This window comes from Diabrotica undecimpunctata, chromosome 4 (assembly GCF_040954645.1).
Source record: "Diabrotica undecimpunctata isolate CICGRU chromosome 4, icDiaUnde3, whole genome shotgun sequence".
NCBI lineage: Eukaryota > Metazoa > Arthropoda > Insecta > Coleoptera > Chrysomelidae > Diabrotica > Diabrotica undecimpunctata.
The window spans coordinates 32,691,635-32,710,849 of record NC_092806.1 but is presented as its reverse complement, the minus strand read 5'-3'; the positions used below and the strand labels follow the sequence as shown (position 1 = coordinate 32,710,849).

Sequence of the window (19,215 nt, the reverse complement as noted above, 5' to 3'; positions counted from 1 at the left end):
AATTTAATTTTATCGTCTATTAATAGTTACTAAAACCTCGAAACAGAATTTAAATTAACATTAACCTATTAGCGACCAGCGTCCTCTTTTGAAGACAGTTTCATCCGAGTGTACTTAAGCTTGGAGGGACTGCGATATCGTGTCTGTTTTTATACTACATACAGAGAATGGTCACTTTTCTCTTCAGTTTTAAAGTGTTTGACTGTTTCCGCTTCAAGTTTTTGTTGGATTTGCTCCATTTATTCGAAATTTTAAACAAAAATGTCCTGCCCTCGATCGAGGACACTGAACATTCCAGCATATTATGACTGAAACGGTCGATTATGCTTTTTCAGAGCAAATCCTTTTTGTGGACAGACATCTTTGCTTTGCCTCCTGAGGTGGATAATTTGACGAACGAGAAAAATTTAGATGAAGATAAGTTCGTAATTCCCGAAGTCCAGAACTAAATTTCGTTGGACGATGGTGAAGATGGCAACGTGCCATTTGCTTATTTACAGTCAATCTCAAAAGATGGCCTTGTAGCAAAACGGTGAAAAGTTGAAGAAAAGCCAAACTGGCGAAAAATATAACCATCACACTAACCATGAACCGCAACAAATACACCTACCCGAAACATTTATATTACTATAGTACCAATTATTAGAAACAAAGGTTGAATCCAAACCAGAGTGGTCGGAAGATAATATCGTAAGACGGGACCACTGAGAAATAATTGAATATACTGGATGTCTCACGAAATTAGAATACATAATAAGGAGAAAATAAATCAATTGAAACGTGGAAACGTTTTGACACTTTACAATGGGTTACCGAAATCTTTGAAGGACAAAAGTTTACTTGATTGAGATTGTGTCGGGCTACCGGCACAATCCGTGACAATATAACATTACTATATAAAATAAAAACTTCAAATAGAAGTCTAAAAGCCGAAAGAGCCACTACGATTATTTTTTCGACGATAAAATCGAACCTCTAAATTTTCCATCTAGATATGTAAAAAATATATAGGCAAACGTTTATGTGCCTCAACCAACACTTATTGTTAGTTACATTAAGTACACGGATAAGTCGTTCATTGATGATTGGCTGCTGGTAAAACGAACCATTGCAGTAAGAGGCAAAAATGGTACTGGTGTCTGTTTATAAGGGTTGTGAATATGACCATTATAACCAGCCGCATCTATCTATATAAAACGCTAGAACGACAACTCACACTGTTTGTCCGGTAGGGTAACTACGCCTAGGAAAGAAATCTGAACTATCAACATCTGACATTTCAATTTCAATCATATTTTATAATTAACAATATTGGTTATTGTAATTTTAAGATAATATTTAATGAGCAAAATAATTTAAAGCTGTATGTTAGTTTAGATTTAAACTCCTAGGAAAGGAATCTGAACTACCAACTGACATTTCAACCTATTGAGTCAATCATATTTTGTTTTTAAGGATACGCCATCGATATAATATACTATCAATCGTTGGTATACATTTAATTAATATTACATATAAGATTTATTTCGCAAAATAATTTAAAGCTTTATGCTAGTTTATATTTATTTGGTATACATGAGAAGGTACATACGATGGTTTTTGTACTTAGATCGATTTCATAAGACAACTTCACGCAAAAGTTGAGTGATTCTCCGAAAGTGACTAAATAAATAAATAAACAATTAAATTAAAAACCATGGCACCGTGCGCAGACGTTAAGAAAGCTATAATTCCACTCCCAATAACATCATTTTTTAATATTTTAAAGCCATTGTAATAAAATATAATAATAATCAAAATGAAGCAATTAAACATAAATACAAGATAATAATGAAAATGTAAATGATGAATAAATTTTATTTTATATTTAACAAATTTTGAAAATTACTATGAGTTGTCACGAATGAATAAATCAATGATTTGAAGTAATTTCTATTTTCCATGTTTGTTTAATTCTTGCATATGATTGCATTTCACACATGTTACTTCCAAAGTACAACGAACTTGCTCCTGTGAGTGGGTTTACTCTTGTGAATGGGTTTACTCCTAATTAAGAAATTATTGGGGAATTATATGGGGAATTTATTCCCGTTTACTAGAAAAATTAGTGGGAGTCAGAAAAAATTAGAGGAGACGCGATAAAATTTTAGGGAGTCAGAAAAAATTAAGTGAAGTGACTGTAGAGGGCAGTTGATTGGATCCCCCGTCGCATGGCGACGGGCAAAATCACTAGTTATATAATAAGACACTTCTTCTTCTTCTTCTTTAAGTGCCATCTCCGCGACGAAGGTTGGCAATCATCATGGCTATTCTGACCTTCGAGGCAGCTGCTCTGATCAATTGCCTTGAGCTGCAACCAAACCACTCTCTCAGGTTCTTCAACCAGGAAACGCGTTTTCTTCCTACGCTTCTCCTACCCTCTACTTTTCCTTGAATTATGAGTCTCAAGATGTTGTACCTTTCGCCTCTCATCACATGTCCGAGATATTGCAATTTCCTTTCTTTTATTGTATTTTCCATTTCCCTCTCTCTGTCTATTCTCCTTAACACTTCTGTATTCGTGATTCTATGTACCCATGGAATCCTTAACAATCTTTTAAATGTCCACATTTCAAACGCGTTAAGTCGATTTATTGTATTCCGGTTTAATGTCCATGATTCAACTCCATAGTAGAGTACACTGTGTGCATAGCATTTAATTAGCCTTATTCTGAGGGCCAATGTCAGATCTTTGCTGCATAAAATCTTTTTCATTTTCACGAAGTTGGCATGTGCTTTTTCAATTCTGACTTTTATTTCTGCAGTATAATCGTTATTTTCTGTGATTATCGTTCCCAAGTAAGTATATCTTTTTACTCTCTCAATCTGCTGGCCGCCTACCGTTAATATTTCGTTTGTATTGTTGTTCTTGCTAATTTTCATGAATTTGTTTTTATTTTGATGTTAAGAGAGAGTCCGTATTCTCCACTATATCTTAATTTTTTGTTCATTATTCTTTCTAAGTCTTCCAAGTTGTCGGCTATTATGACTGTATCGTCGGCATACCTAATGTTGTTAATTAAACTTCCGTTCACTTTTATGCAGACTGTCTCGTTTACCAAAGCTTCTTGTATGATTTCTTCAGAATAAGCATTAAACAATAACGGCGACAGTATGCAACCTTGCCTGACCCCTCTCCTTATCTCCACTTCTTCTGACACGTCTCTTCCAATTTTCACATTTGATCGTTGGCTGTAGTATAAATTTGACATCAATGTTACATCCCTCACATCCAGATTCTTGTTTTTGAGTACTTCTATAAGTCGGTCATGTTTTACCTTATCGAATGCCTTGTTGTAGTCCATAAAGATCTCGATTAACATCCAAACATCTTCCAAAGAAAATAGTGCCTCTCTTGTACCCATTCCATTCCGAAATCCAAATTGGGAATCACTAATATCCATCTCCAGCTTAGCGTGTATTCTATTATGGATGAATTTTAGCAGGGTTTTTAAGGTATGTGACATTAGACTGATCGTTCGATAATCACTACATTTTTTGGCATTTACTTTCTTTGGTAGACAAATAAATGTTGATGTCAGCATTTCACGTGGAATGATTCCTGTGGAATAGATTGTGTTCAGTAGTTGGACTAAAAGATCTATGTTTTTTTCATTGGCCAGTTTTAGCAATTCACTTGGTATTTCATCTGGACCAGCAGCTTTATTATTTTTCATGGACTTTACTGCATGCATAACTTCTGACTTTGTTCTTTTAGGTCCCTCGTCTTTACTCTGATTATTTTCATATATATTTTCCTGTCTCTGGTCATGTAATAATTCCTCTATATATTGTTTCCATCTTCCTAATTTTTACTCTGTCTCCACTAAAATGTTTCCTTGTTTGTCCAATAGTATGCTTGAGGTTTTTTGTTTTGCTACCCCAGCTAATTCTTTAACTTTCTTATGGAGATTGAAGTTATCATATTTGTTTTGTAAGTCTTCTATTTCTTGGCATTTTCCAGCGAAATAAGTCTCTTTAGCTTCTCTTATTTTCCTTCTTATTTGATTATGCAGCTGTTGATACTGAGTTATGTTGATATTCTTTTGCCTTCTTCTGTCCTCCATCATTTCCAAGATTTCTTCTGTCATCCAATCTCCTTTCTTGCATCTGGTTGTTGTGAGTTCTCTGCGGCTTGGTTCGATAATTGCATTTTTAAAGAATTGCCACTGTTGTTCTACATCACCGTCAATTGATTCCGGTATGGATTCTAGGTTTGCATTAATTTCTTGTTTCAGTTTTTCTTTGACGTCTTCTGATTCTAATTTTTGTATGTTCAGTTTATCACTTTTGTAGCTTTTTTGTATCTTTTTTAAGTGAAGTTGGAATTTTGTTACAAGAGGATTGTGGTCCGACGCCACGTCTGCACCTGGGTACGCTTTCACCAATTGTATTGCGTTTCGGTATCTGTGGTTTATTAAAATATAGTCAATTTGGTTTCTAACTATTTTATCGACCTTGTCAGCTGGCGATTTCCAAGTGTAAAGGCGTCGTTTAGGCAGTTTGAAGAAAGTATTCATTACCGCAAGATTATGTTCTAGGCAGAATTCTATAATATTCTATATATATATATATATATATATATATATATATATATATATATATATATATATAATATTCTATAATAAGACACACCCAACAGCAAACATGTCCATAATAGACACCTTATTTGATATTGTGAAGCTGCAAAAGAGTCCGAAAATCAAGAACCTTTTTGTAAAAAACGTAATGGGATATTACGTATAGAATGTTTTCCAGAATACAATCAATATTAAAAAATTTAATTGTATTGGTTATTTAAATTTGTAAAGAGGTGATTTTAAAAGAACATTTTTATGCACACCAACAAACTTTTTTTTATTTTAGCTTTTTATAATTATTAGTAGTTAATAAAAAGCGACAAACACAATTTTATGATAAAAAAATAATTTCCGAGCTAATAGGTTAATGCGTTAATGGAAGATTTTCATAAAATACAAGCAAGGTATTATCTGTTGCTGAAAATTATGTTTGTAACATGTTTAGAAAAGAAATCATATGATTATAAAAAGTAGGTTCAATACACCTTTACTTTACTATATTTATTTTTAAATTGTCATTGTTTCATATTTTTATATCAATATTTTTAGGTTCGAGAGGAAAATCCACATCTAGTTTTGGGCAATGTATCTGTAGCAAGGAAAATGGGTTTTCCCGAAGTAATACTCCCAGGAGATGTTAGAAACGATCTATATCTAACAATATTGAATGGAGTATTCAGTAAAGGGAATAAGAAAAGCGATAAAAACGTCGAAGTAATTGTTAGAGTATGTAATCAGAAAGGACAACCCATACCGGTAAGTGTTGTTTTGCTTCGAAGAATGAGTAACCAGTCATGTCCTTTATTTGGTTTGACCATCGTGCTGGAGATCTTCATCTGAATCTTATCTTAGAATATTTTGGGCGAGTCGAGTGTCTATGTTAAGTTCTTCTAGTATTGAATTATTTGTGCGATGTGCGGTCCATGGTATGCGAAACATTCCATGTAGACCTACATTTCAAAATCAATTATGCGCTTCGATTGATGTCCATATTTCTGAACTGTAGGCGTTACTTTGTGATTTTTGTAATGTTCTTCCATATTTTTGACATTTTGACTGTTACCGATCTGGCCATTCTTAGTGAATGACGGAACCTAAGTAATTAAATTGCCTGACCACTTCGTATCCTTCCAGGTTTCTTATCTCTATTTGGTTGTTTCTGTTTCTCTCGATGATCATTACTTTGGTTTTTTGTATATTTACTTTCAAATCATATTCCGTATTTACCGTGCCCTATTTATTCATAATGTGGTCCAGTTATTCTGCATCAGCAAATAGTAGGTTTTTGATTCTTCTTCCTCATATTGTTGCTCCATCTTACCATTCTTCAAAACTTGACGCATGATGTGTTTACTGCATACAGTGTAGGTAAAACTTTATGGTCGGTATGGTAAAATTTAACAGGATATCTAACGCAGATATAAAATCATATTTTCAGCGAACAGACAAAGATAACAATCATATTTCCCCTTGGTCTCCCCTCCATATTTCTTATTGCTGCCCATTGCCCAGTAGTAAGACGATTAGTTTCGATTAGTTCCGATTAGTTCCGATCTGAGATCTCTGGTTTCGATCCTAAGAAACTAGAGGTGGGTCGTTGACATTTTTATCGGAACCGTTTTTCGTAAACTGTAACTAGTTGATTGTTTATCAGTAGTTTCAAATAAACTAGTACACAAAAAACATATTGGCTATTATATTGAAAGAAACTAACGAAGGATAGATTTATTATAACTTAAAAAATAAATTAAACATTACAAATAGTACTTACATTTACATGACACATTATTAAATCGCTAATCGTCTAAATTGACATTTAAAAACATACGTTTTTCCACTTTTCTTGTTGTTTCTTCTTTTGTTTAAAATTAAACCAGATTTTGAACATGTGTTCACAATGAACAGATTTTGTTACAATACTACAATATTTTATGAATATAGTGGTTAAGTTAGGATATACATGGCGATGGTTTTTCCACCACTGTAATGGACAGTTCCAATCACCGTTCGAAATTTTTTGTGGGTAATATCATCAGACAAATATATGTCGACTTCTTTTATATCTCTAGATACAGGTGTATGTTTAGATGAGTCATGTCTAATAAATTCATCAAAAATACACCATGGACTTAAGTCATCTTTATCAGTTTCTTTTTCTTGTACTGGTTGATTTTCACTAGTACAATCTTCTTTTTCTTTTTTTATAGAAGTAACCAGCTTCTTAACTCTTTCTTTTGTTTTTTATAACTAGGTATTCTGATTAATGAATTAGTTTCGATTTACGATTGATCTGCATTTTCGATTTCAAATCTTTATTGATAGTTCGTCAAAGGATTTATTTATTGTAAATATTCAATTATGAATTATTTTTCTTAGTCAAAATTATTGACCTAGTATAAGAATAATATTTTATTTTCAAAAAATGCGCATTTGTAGAAGATGCAGCTTTTATGGTCCACTTTCTGAATATTGCAATGATTGAAACTTCTCCTGACGCATTTCTGTCCGTTTCGACTACTTCTACTACAAGTACTGACATACTGCCCCGGCGACCCAAGCGTCAAAAGGTGATGGATACTTCCATTAATAAAAATATTAGTTTAGAACAAAAGAAACAAATAGATATGGATTTAATAAACCTACGCAAAGACTCGTTTCATCCGTTTTCCATAGTTGAAGAACGAGCTTTTAAAAAGTTTGCAGGGTGGATTCCTGGATATAAACCACCAACAAGAAAAACTTGTTCATTACGTCAGGCTCATTACTTCAGGAATGTTATACCAAAACTAATCAAATTATTAGATCACAAGTTGTTAAAGAAGTAGAAAATATCTGTATTACTACTGACCTTTGGACATATGGAGTAACTGAGTTACATCGCATTAACAGGACAATATTTAACCGAAAATTTAGAATTTAAAACGATTTTATTAGGCTGCTGCCATTTTTCTGGAAACCATAATTCAGAAAAGATCGCTTTTGAAATTAGTGAAATTATTTCACTAATTTCAAATTTCAGTTTCTAAAAAAACACATTTCAAAAAAAGTACCTTATCTTTTGAAAGGCTTTTAAAGTATCAATTACAACATAACAAAGTTCCCAAACGGCCAATCCAAGACGGGGAAACTAGGTAGAACTTCACCTATTACATGTTAAAAAGAATGACCGAGTTAGAAGAGGCAATCCGTTCCACTTTTGTATTAGTTAATACAGACTTAGACTTGGACCAAATCTAAATAATGAAGACTGGATTATTTGTTTTCAATTTTCCCAAATTTTACGGCCTTAAGAAATAACAAGTACAATGAGTGGCCAAAAATACTTGAAGGGTAGTTCAGTGATTGTTATGGTACGCTGCCTTCAAGAATCTTGCAATAAAATTTTAGCAAACGGTAACCTTACATCCATAGTATCCGACGTAGTACAATTACTAATATCGGGTTTAGCAAAAAGTATTGTAAATGTGAACACATGTTCAAAATCTGGTTTTAATTTTAAATAAAAGAAGAACACGGTTAACAAGAAGTAAAGTAGAAAAACTTACGTTTTTAAATGTCAATTTAGACGATTCGCGATTTAATAATAACGTGTAATGTAAATGTAAGTACGATTTACTGTTTGTATTGTTTAGTTTATTTTTCAAGTTGTAATAAATATATCCTTGATTAGTTTCTTTCACTTCAATAAATATACACATAAACGATAATAGCCATTATGTTTGTTTATGTAGGTACTCTCTTACTTGAAACTACTGTTAAACAATCATAGTTATTGTTTACGAAAATCGGTTTAGTTGCGTTAAGAGCGTAGGCGCAAAATTTCAGGCCAATGCTTTTTAAATGTATTCATTTTTTTCGAATCCTGAGAAAACTAACAAATATTTTTGAAAAATTTAAACGCAGAATGAAAGGTGACATTATTGCCGAGGGCCGAAATAAACAAAAAGTTTTTTTGAATTAAAATTCAAAATCACACTAAATTTTCTCTTTTTCGCCCCTGTAACTTATTAAAATAAACATTATAGAAGTTTTCAGAGACTTTCGGCCCTCGATTGTAATAATAATGTAATAATGTATTCTTTCATTCTGCGTTTAAATTTTTCAAAAATATTTATTAGTTTTCTCAGGATTCGAAAAAAAAAAAAGAATGCCCACCTCTACTCATTCGTTACCTGTGTTCTACTTTGATTCGGTGCTTTGACTACGCGACATGAGACGTTGCCAAATAATTTCGTATGAAGGTTTTTTATTGTGGTTTGATATTTCAATTTATTATTTTTATTGCGAATAAGGCACAACGTGACTTTAAAATAAGCTTATTTTGATGTTTAGATTTCCAATTCGGAAATCGTACTTAAAATACGAAACATTAATAAATTTTATTTACATAAAACGATTTCCGAAGTGGAAATCAAAATGTTAAATTAAACTTATTGAAAAGAAAAATTGTGGCAAATTTAAAATAAAAAACAGTAAGCTGCCATTTAAATCAATTCGCCCAAATTTGATTATCTTAGAATGTTGTTAAAATGCTAAAAAGACAACAGGACAAATAAAACCAATAAGTTTGGCAATGTTGAACTTCTCCTCTTTTCTTAGTTCCACTAATGCTATTTCGACGATATAATGGGCTGACCTAATATACCTCTCTCTTTTTAAATAGGTGTTTCTCACTCCATCTCACGTAAGATACATACCGACCATAAAGTTTTACCTACACTGTATATTAATTACATTGGCGGTACTACTTACATACAGTTCTTGTAATAAATATATTAAATCTTCTGGCCTACCTATTTCCCTAAGTATATGCCACATTTTTTCCCATTTAACATTGACTACAGGCCTTGAAATAGTCAACAAAGCACAAATATTAATTTAAGTTTAATGATACATACTTACTTACATATTTTAGGGAGTAATAAGTATTGGAGGTGGAGTATCTTTGATAGACGAGTACAGATCTGTTATATACTATCACGAAGACAAGCCTCAATGGCACGAAACTTTCAAAGTAGCTATACCCATAGAAGAGTTCAAAACTAGTCACCTGAAGTTTATATTCAAGCACAGATCATCGAATGAAGCCAAAGACAAAAGCGAGAAGCCTTTCGGCATGTGTTACGTTAAGCTGATGGAAGACGACGGTACGACACTCAAAGACTCCAAACACAATCTAATAGTCTATAAATTGGACCATAAAAAATTCGACGAGAATAATTTGGAATATTTTTCGTTGCCTTCTAAGTTCGACGATGTGAAAGATCATCAGAAGGACTCTACCCAAGTGCCTGGTTTGAGCATGTCTACCAAGGATTCTTTTAGCATATCTAGTAATATTTGTTCTACAAAATTGACCCAAAATGGTAAGTAAATAGATAAATTAATTTAAATTACACAATACGAATAATAAAGTAAAATAAAATATTATAAAGGTTTATATAAAATGTCTTTACACTTTGTATCCAGATCTAAATTCAAAAGGTAGAAAGATATATGCCTTTTTTACGGTTCCTGTCCAATATTGTAATTTCCATTTACCTGTTGTCAGTTATTGCACTTGATTTCCCGCTTTAATGGGTTTATATGTGCAGCACTTTCACAGTACATACTGTCATTTTTATTATCACTTCCATCAATAAATTTTTGGCCAGATAAACATAAAACCTTTGCGTGCTCCTCGATTCTAAAGTAGCTGGTCTCTTATTTTGGTTCATTTTGCAGGATTTCTATATGGTTTAGATGACATTCCAACTTTTGAAAATACTTAAATACCAAATGCAGTAAAATGAAGTTTTACTTTGAACTAACTACCTTATTCCTGAATTTTATTGCATTACTGACAAATAACTTGTAAGGTTCTAACCACGTGGGTTGTACCATTTTGGCATCCACGATTGACTTAGGATCGTGAGGTCAACCTTAGCTAAAGTGTCTCCTCTTCATCACCACAAAGCCATCGAACGACAACTTACTAGAGGCACATTGAAAAACAGACTCATGAGTCATGTCTACATAAAAAGAAGAAGAAGAACTTTATATTGTTATACAATATAGTTTTGAAGATCACAAAAGTTTTTCTTCTGTTTTTTCCATTGTTCTTGTATTTTAAAGATGGAACCAAAAATTACTGCTACATGGCGGACAGTTAATCTCTGGAACGGCAAATCTGAAACATAAAATTCGAGAACGGTTTTAAAAAAAAGTTCCCTTGATAGTTTATCAGAAAAATTAAAAATTCTTAAAAAAAAACCAAAATGGCGGACATTTGAAAAAATTGTTTCAAAATTGACATTTTTTCAACTTTTTTCAGTCTCAAAAATTTTATTTATTATTTTTTTTTGTCAAATTGTAGTAAACTATCATAGAGAAAACCAAAACAAACAAAATGAATCAAGGTTTATTAAAATCGACCGACTAGATCTGGTCTGGTCTTTAAATTTGTATTTTAAAGAAGAAAAAAAGGGTGGAAATAACCATCCAAACGAAGGAGAGCTTATTTCAAGGCCTGTTCTAATTACAAATCTCTGTCTGTAATACTCGATGGCTCTGTAATAGTAGGGTTTTAGTTAATTATTGATATATAAGTAAGAGATATATGTATATTTAATCGATTGTTTTTCAGTAAAATTACTTGGTCTTCTAAATTGGGCTTCCCACAAAGAGTCGCTCCTAGAATCTCTTAAAGCTTTGAAGGAGGTCGACGGCGAGGAAGTGGTTAAGTTCCTGCAAGATATACTCGATGCCTTATTCAATATCCTAATGGATAACCCAGAGACTGATACATATGATAGTCTAGTTTTTGAAAGTTTATTGGAAATAATTAGTTTAGTAAGCAACGACTGGAAATATCAACATTTTGAACCCGTCCTGGATTTATACATCAAAGAAAGTTTTAGTGCGACATTAGCCTACAAGTAAGTATACATTCTTTCTTTCGTTGAGTGGTTCCTTTTCTCAAACTTCCATTGATTGGTCTTCCTTTTTGTCTTTCATATATTTTATCTTTACTTCTCTTCTTGCCTAAACGTTTTATTTGTTTGAATACCAGAGATTTAACGATTTAATTTGTCTACCACATTGGATATCACTTATAGGGGGTTGAAAGTGGGGACTGAGCAATTACTGGTCTGGAGACAGGGTAAGCAAACAAACCGAAACGTTTGAGAGAACGGCCACTCTTGTTTTAGTTGGAGAACTGGGTCGTAAGTAAGTGAATAAAAGAGAGACTGGAGAGGGTAACTACAAAGAACTAATTAAAAAGAAAATACTTACATAGATTTCCTGGGCAACAACATAAGAAGGTTCCTAAACTATTTGAAATGGACGCCGTTTAAAAGAATCCTCTTGCTGGATAGACAGAATTTTTTTAAAGGAAATAATTCTACAACTTCTGGTTTAGAGAGAAACATTACATATTGATTATTACTTCACATCAACAGTTATTACAAATAATATTAACAAAATTTATCAACAAACCTTACAGGTTGGGCGACAGCTGTAACAATTTTTCAACTAGTTTATAACTATTTAAATAATTATTAGAAATGAAAATTATCTAAATTTTTCAACGGAGCTTACATTGAGGTTAACCTTTAAACAAAACAGAATTCAAAATTATGTACAAATAACAGAAAAGGATAATACTGACTGTCATATGTCGAAATGAAATATCAAACCTTTTTAAAATATTAATTTAATATTAAAGTTAACTTTATTTAAAAGTAGACTAATATGACAATTAGCTAATCCATAAAACTTATAATTTTATTTATTTATCATTTTCTATGTAGTTTGTCGTGAAAGCAACATTTTTTATTAATGAAAAAATGTTTATTTTTACTTAAAGAAAAATTAACAAAAAGTACCTTATATCACTCTGGCTGGTATTTCCTTTAAGAAAGTTTTTGGGATTGGAATTGAATCAAAAATACTGCAAACAACACACCACTGTGTCCCACACAAACTGCAAATAGTCTGGGGTGACCATGGAAACAACAAAATGGACAAGTTCTGGGGAGGTAGAACACTGATTCGGGTTTCGGATTATCCTGGATGACAACAAACTGCACTCTTCAAAACTCGGTCACTCAAACGCCCCTGCTTTAAACCATTTGGACCTCTCAAACTGTTGTAACGCTGCTTACAAACTCCTCACATGGGACACAGCACAACAAAGCGGTGATTGGTTGATTAATTAACTCATATAAGTCTGATAAATAGCATCTTGAGCTCAAATTCACCTCTCCACAAAAAAAATTACTGGCTTTGAAGAACTACACGCCCTAAGCTATTTCTTCCGAATCTATATCTTAACCTTCACTATTTTTTGATGACAGAAAAAAGTGAACAACAAAAAAAAAACGAATTTGAAGAAAATCCGGACTAAACAATGAACCCGAGTCCTATCGTGGTCCTTAGTAGAGTGATTTCATCATTAAAAAACCGGTCTCTTGCCCGCATCAGCGAAAATATTCCTGTTTATTTGACGCGCAATATCCAATAGGCGGAATCAACATCAAAGGAATGCAATTAGTGTTATTATATACAGACCAGAAATGTTTATATTATCAATCTCAGCGACGCAAAAGATTGAGAATATTTTTCGGTGTTTTAACATGTACGAGGGGAAATCGAAATGCTACAAATCTTGAGAACAAACAAAGCAGAAGGATATCTTAACGATACAATCTGGAGAAGTAACTTATTCAATCAGAAATTAAGCCACTAATTTGTAATCTCACATTAATCTTAACGTACTGTAGACCTATATAATTTTTTACCTATATAATATTATTTAATTATAATAAATTCTATTGCAATAATTTCATAGTTTGAATTATATTTGTGTAAGGTAGAAGAAAACAGGTGCAAGGCAATGGCTTTTTGATGAATTGTAGTTTTATTTGTGAGCTTATAAATTGCGACCGTTAAGTCAGATTAAAGTTACGTCGAGAGAACTTTATTTTGAATCTACCTAAATCGTTTACTCCACGACTTCGAATTACTTCAACATTGTCGATCGAGAACTTTGGACATAGGGTATTCGAATTATATTCTAATTTTATACAAACTACCTTAATTAAAGAAGACACAAAGGCAAACATCTATAAACCTACAATTTGACCTATTTTTACTATCCTTCTAATCATTATCAACACTGTTTACATCAACATCTTCCTGTTTCCAATTATTTCAAAACTACTCGTATATGTATTTATTAAATTTATTTTTATTTTAGAAAATTAATATCAGTATTAAAGTCAATAGTGGGAAAAGCTAGTGATGACTCGTTAGTTTCAAACAGTCTGATCTTCAAAACCATGAAGTGCCTACAGTATTTTATGAAGTTCATCGCCAGGAGTAGAATTCTGTATAAGGAGCTTTACCCGGAATATGATTCCGAGGACGATTTCGAAGAAAGCATGCGAGATCTTTTACAAAACATTATCTTCATGATGTCTTCCAGTATAGAAGCCTTGATTCGGGAACAAGGAGCTTGCCTTAAGTATTTGCCAAGTAGTATACCAGATATGTTGTTAATTTTTGATCCTAAAGAATTAAGGTAAGAGATTTTGTAATACTATGTTAATAGCATTGTATACAGATTCGGCAAATTTTCAACTACCGTATACGTTAATCAGTATGTGGAACAAAGATAACACTTAATTGTTTGAATAGAAGTGAGAGGCAGTCACCATCTCGATGGAGTAGGTATGACTTTTAAACAGTGTTGCTATTATTTCTGTTACATCTTTCCTTCTAAAATTTTAGTCCGATACATGAGTCTAAAATAATATTTAAATCCACTACAGTTCATTGTAGAATAAAAATTAATATTGTCGCAAAAAAATTCAAATAAAGTAGCCACGTAATTGTTATTTTCTAATCGATTTTATCAATTACTTTATTAGTTAACAAAGAACAGTGATTTAAGTAATTTATGTGTGGCAACAAAGCATTGTTCCCCTGAAGAGTTTAAAATTTTAAGCAACGCCTTCTTTTACAGTGCGAAGCGGCATAAAAATACACCGATGACCGACAGTAATTATCGGACATTGATGGGGTGCAGTTCTTTGCATAAAATTATTTCGTCGCCAACTTTCCGTTGGTAAATCTTTAAGAAAAACTCAAACACTTATAGGTATTCGAGTTTTAAATGTAATTTTTGTAGATTTTTAGCTGTGGTAGCTAGGAAATAAAACAATAATTAACTTAACAAACATTAACTAAATATAAATATTATTTTTATAAGAAAAAAACCAATCAAAAAAATTATTCTAAATAATTAAAATTAAAGGCATTTTAAAAAAATCTCTAACCAATTAAATGTTCAAACAAACCACCATTTTAAGCTAAACAAAATCCGAATCTATCAATTAAAGCAAGCCTCATTGCATTTAGCTGATTTGGTTGTACTCGACTACAAAGTTGAACAATTTTTTCTTACAATTCTGCTAAATTGGTGGCTCGTTCGAATTCATGCCGATATAATTTTGATTTTAGCATTCCTACGAAATAAAATACCAAAGGTGCTAAATCTGGTGATCTAGGGGGCCATTTTATTGTTCCTCGTGTAGAAATTATTCGTCCAGGATATGTTTGTTCCAAATAATTTGTAACTTCGATTGCATTATGTGCTGGGCAACCATCCTGTTGAAACCAAACATCATCGAAGTTGACCGCAAGGTTTCAAACTGCTGGAATAATCTGATAATAAATGCGTAATAAATCTAGATACTTTCGTCCATTCAGATTTCCCGTAATAAAAAATGGACTAATTATATTATCGTTATAAATGCCAGTCCACACATTTAATTTCTTTGGGAATTGTGTTTTCACAGCAATACTCAAATGTTTCTTTTCCCTAGACCAATAGCGGACGACAGATGGATTATGACGTTTATGGATTGTGAATGAAGATTCATCGGAAAACATTTTTTAAAAAGTTATTGTTTTTAAAAAGCAGCAATAAATAACTGTATTATTTCTACAATAGAATGGTTCCCATAATACCATTTCACCATTTGAATCTTTCTTTTTGAAAATACAGTAGAACCTCGATAGGTCAAACCTCAATAACTTAAAAACCTCTATAACTTCAAAAAATTATATGTTCCCTTCCCATCGGAGCCCAAAACCTCTACCTACAACTTAAAATAAACAATCTCGATAACTTAAATAAATAATATCAATATTGGCCCTCAGTAACTTAAAGAAATGTTTTCACAATCTCTATAACATAAAATTGTTTACCAATGACAGCTGAACAGCTTACTGTATCATAAGTTTTGATCACTGTTCTAGAAACATCGATTTACGTACTGTGTGATACCTTGCTTAAAATGAGTTCAAAAAGAAAATTAACAACGCTAACATATGCTGATAAATTAAAAGCTATAGAAGCAGTGAAAAATGGAGTCAAAAGAAAATAAGTTGCGGCTCTGTTTGGAATACACTAGAGTACATTATCAATCATCATAAAAAAAGAAACCGAACTATTGAAAAAACAAGAATCAGGAGACAAAAATTGCCGAATTCCCTAATTTGGAACAGTGTTTGTTTACGTGGTTAAAACAGTATCGAAACAAAAACATCAGTATCAGTGGACCCATACTGAAAGAAAAGGCTGTAGAGTTCGCTAATTCACTAAAAATCGATAATTTTAAATCCAGCAATGGCTGGTTAGAGAATTTCAATAAACGAATGATTTAACTTTAAAAAAATGTGCGGCGAAAGTACGAGCGTAAGCAAATCAGTCTGCCAAGAATGGAAATCTGACTTGCATAATTTAGTGAATAATTATGATCCCAATGATGTTTTTAATGCTGATGAAACTGGTCTGTTTTTTAAATGTCTTCCCGAAAAAACATTAACATTCAAAAATAAAAAATGTCATGGAGAAAACACAGCAAGGAACGACTTACGATTCTGCTTTGTGCAAATTCTACGGGCACAGAAAAACTCAAACCTTTAATTATATAGGTAAGTAAAAAAAACTCGGTGTTTTGCAGGTTTAAAATCACTACCCATGGATTATGAAGCCAATAAAAAAACATGGATGACAGCAGAACTTTTTAAAAAATGGCTGATTAATATAGATTAGCAAAGGGCAACTTGAAATAGAAAAATTGTTCTGTTCATCGACAACTGAACAGCACACGGGGACATACCACCATTAAAGGCAATCAAAGTACAATTTCTTCCACCAAACACAACATCACAACTTCAACCTTTGGATCAGGGTATCATTAAAAATTTTAAAACATTATACAGAAAAGAAGTTGTTAGAAGAATGATAGCTGATATGGAGCAAATACGATTTCTTCTATCAATGTTCTTCAAGTAATGAGGATGATGGACAAAACATGGCAAAACGTAACACTCCTCACAGTGAAAAACTGCTTTAGAACCTGTGGTTTTTCTTCAGAACCTCAAGAAATCATTTTGAAGAGGAAGATAATAATGATCCTGAATAATGGAATAACAACATGTACTGTATTTAAAGTTATAAAGACGATGAATTTAATGACGACCCACAAACTTCATCTAAGAGCATATCAATCAACGAAGCAAGAGTGCTATAACGACTGTACGATCATTTATAGAGCAGTGTAGAAACATAAAAGATAACGTATTTTCTTCTCTATGTTATTGAAAATCAAATCGATTTAGAATCTATGAATTGTTTAAAACAAAAGAAAATCACAGACTTTTTTAGTAGACTATACCTTTAATTATTGCTTTAACTTTTTGTAACGAATATAATAAATGAATGTAGTGTATGTAGTAATGTAGTGTATAATAAATGCCTATATTTTAATGAACTTCTGACCTATATTAATCCATCACAACATAGACCCTTGATAACTTAAAACCTCTATAACTTAAAATATTTGGTTTTTCCCTTGGAATTTAATTTATCGAGGTTCTACTGTATACGCTTGGCATGTTAATTATTTGTTTTCAACCTTTTACCACGACAGCTAAAAATCAAAGAAATAGACCTTACCTTATTGACCTTAAACCTGCTGTACAGATAAGGACCGCCTATTCTTTTGAGGGGAAGTCGTAGAGAGGGCAAATGGTTTATACTATTTGTCTGTCTACTGAAGTGCGTTATTTATTTAGCTCACGCTGTTTTCGCATCTCAATTTCTCAATTCAGTATTCTTTGTTAATTAATGAAGTAATGATATAATCGTTTAAAAAATAATACTTACATGATTACTTCATGTAAGGTTCGTTGGGGCAATATTAATTTTCATTCTGCAATGAACTGTAGTGGATTTAAACATTATGTTACACTCATGTATCCGACTAATGTTTTAGAAGGAGTTATGTTACAGAAATTTCGCAACACTGTTTAAAAATTAGACTCGCTACTCCAAGTGCGTGGATTGTGTCTCACTCGTATTCAAACAATTAAGTGTTATCTTTGTTCCGCATACTGATTAACGTATACGGTAGTTGAAAATTTGCCGAATCGGTATATTGGGTTAACCGAACTCAGTAAATCTATATATTTTGTACAGTACTAAAGTTTAATTAAACCACGTATTACTACAGACCTTATCATCGAAGGAATAATACTAAATTACATAATGAGGATGCCAAAAGTTTACAGTACAAGAGTGCAAAACTTATTTGAATCGACCGAGAACAGAGTTTGCTCGACATAGAAATTTTTAATTGTTAATCTAATTATTACATATAATAAAATTTAGTATCAGCAATGTCTTCTGTAACAGATTTTTTTGCAGATTACATAGAGCCACATTTACTACTACGGAGTGGAACACTATATAGCGCCATCTACTTTCGATGGCAGAAATTAAGACACTGTCTGACTGAGCTACGTAGCATCTAAAATATTTGAATGCATCTCTTCCAGAAACCATAGAGATAGAGATATCTTCAAAGTTTTAGGTATTAATACGTAGTTTGCTGCCGTTCAAAGTAAATGTGAGGCTACGTGGTACGTTAAAAATCCTACCCTTCCTTTTTTGAGTCTATATTCAGTTCCTGCCGCTATCTAAGTAGTATCTGAGCAGTATAGACCGAAGCATCCTCTATAAAACGAATCACAGAAATTTTTTTGGAAGACAAAGGTATTGTCAAATTTTACAATTCCTGTTTAAAAGTTTTCGTTAGGGCCACACTACCCACACTACGTCACGTTTTGGTCAACTTCGAGCTCATCTGTTACTCATATTTCCACTACGGAGTGCAAGCGAATACTTAGGCTCCTTGGACCTTGAATGGAATAAAATAGAAACAACTGTGGCTCTGTTAATTAAATATAGACCTAGATGTGTACACAGGGCTTTGTTGGGTTTGCTGGACATAGATAATATACATTGAGGTAAGTGTGGCAACTGCGCTTTCTCGAGTCTATGAAAAGTCTCACCACACTAAGCGAAAGGTTCAAATAATTAAATGGTATTTTCAAGGCTATTCTTTGTCAGAATGTGTATTATACATCTATTTATACTAATATTTTCGAAAATAGACCCATACATTGAAGATAAACAATTGCAAATATTGTAAATAGTTTTGAAACACATTATTGTTTACAAGATTCTACAAAATGTCAC

At 32.4% G+C, this 19,215-nt stretch overlaps 1 protein-coding gene across 6 annotated transcripts in view; it reads left to right on the top strand.

The window, feature by feature from the left end:
- Positions 1-19,215, top strand: part of mbc (dedicator of cytokinesis protein myoblast city) — a 105,725-nt gene that overhangs the window by 25,553 nt on the left and 60,957 nt on the right. For all 6 annotated transcript variants that reach the window (XR_011950619.1, XR_011950618.1, XM_072529308.1 and 3 more), the window contains exons 7-10: positions 5,169-5,375; positions 9,535-9,985; positions 11,245-11,536; positions 13,861-14,184. Coding sequence is in view for 4 of the 6 variants with exons in the window: in XM_072529308.1 (XP_072385409.1) it covers positions 5,169-5,375; positions 9,535-9,985; positions 11,245-11,536; positions 13,861-14,184 (1,274 nt within the window). In the remaining 2 variants the exon portion in view is untranslated. The remainder of the gene's footprint in view (positions 1-5,168; positions 5,376-9,534; positions 9,986-11,244; positions 11,537-13,860; positions 14,185-19,215) is intronic.